Source organism: Nothobranchius furzeri, chromosome 7 (genome assembly GCF_043380555.1).
Source record: "Nothobranchius furzeri strain GRZ-AD chromosome 7, NfurGRZ-RIMD1, whole genome shotgun sequence".
Lineage (NCBI taxonomy): Eukaryota > Metazoa > Chordata > Actinopteri > Cyprinodontiformes > Nothobranchiidae > Nothobranchius > Nothobranchius furzeri.
This window is the reverse complement of record NC_091747.1, coordinates 73,465,501-73,466,358: the sequence shown is the minus strand read 5'-3', so window position 1 is coordinate 73,466,358 and position 858 is coordinate 73,465,501. Positions and strand designations below refer to the sequence as shown.

The 858-nt window shown below is 41.0% G+C and overlaps 1 protein-coding gene across 1 annotated transcript in view; it reads left to right on the top strand.

Annotated features, from left to right (window-relative positions):
• The first annotated feature begins 658 nt into the window (after positions 1-658).
• Positions 659-858, top strand: part of LOC129167228 (serine/threonine-protein kinase pim-1-like) — a 2,288-nt gene continuing 2,088 nt past the window's right edge. Inside the window, exon 1 of the mRNA XM_054751725.2 lies at positions 659-858. This exon is cut by the window's right edge and continues 2,088 nt beyond it. Within this exon, the coding sequence (XP_054607700.2) occupies positions 735-858 (124 nt within the window). The 5' untranslated portion in view covers positions 659-734.

Here is an 858-nt window from a genome sequence, read left to right as displayed (position 1 = left end):
GGGAGAAAAAAACCACGAGACTAGTTTCTAAAGGAACGAGGAGAGCTAGAGCACCCAACAATAGAGTATCAACCAGCACTGAAGTGTGGCAACACCGCTCCTTATATCCTCTGGCCTGGCTGGATGATAATCAGCTGCAGCTGCGGCTCTCCAACCTGCTCACCTGCAAACACTCAGGAGCACAGCCACAGAGAAAAAGCAGAACCATGACAAACAGAAATAAATACAAATAAAACAAACTCATAAATTTATAAAATATCATAAAACCAGTAAAAAATGATTACAAATTTGAGTAAAAAAATAGGAAAACAAAATTTTTTGGTAAAAACAGCTTTAAATAAAAGGGTCTTCAGCTGTTTTTTAAAGGTTACCAGACTGTCAATACTACATAAGGTTAAAGGAAGTTCATTCCAAAGCCAGGGTGCAACAACCTGGAAGGAGCGATCCCCTTGACTTTTAAATCTGGTCTTTGGAACTTCTTGGGTCGGATCAGAAGAAACAAAAAAGGATATAATCCTCGGGTGGAGAGCAGCAAGGGCCGCCAATAAGCAGCATCAGCCTCGTCTTTGCTCTTTCCCTTGAGTTTTCCTCTTTAGAACTTTGCTTTATGACATCATCATCTTCATCATCATCATCATCAGCAGCAGCAGCAGCAGCATTCAGTTCTCAGTGACGCACCGTCAGAGACAGTCGTGTTTGCTCGTTGTTCGATAGTTTTTCAACTTATCGTCTACATGTTATTTAGCATTATGGGAGATTCTTTTGCACACAAGAGTTACTCCCCAGCTCTGGTTAAAGACTCAGAGACTTATATTCGCATGGAACAACCGCATTTGTCAGAGAATCGTGGTTTAGTTT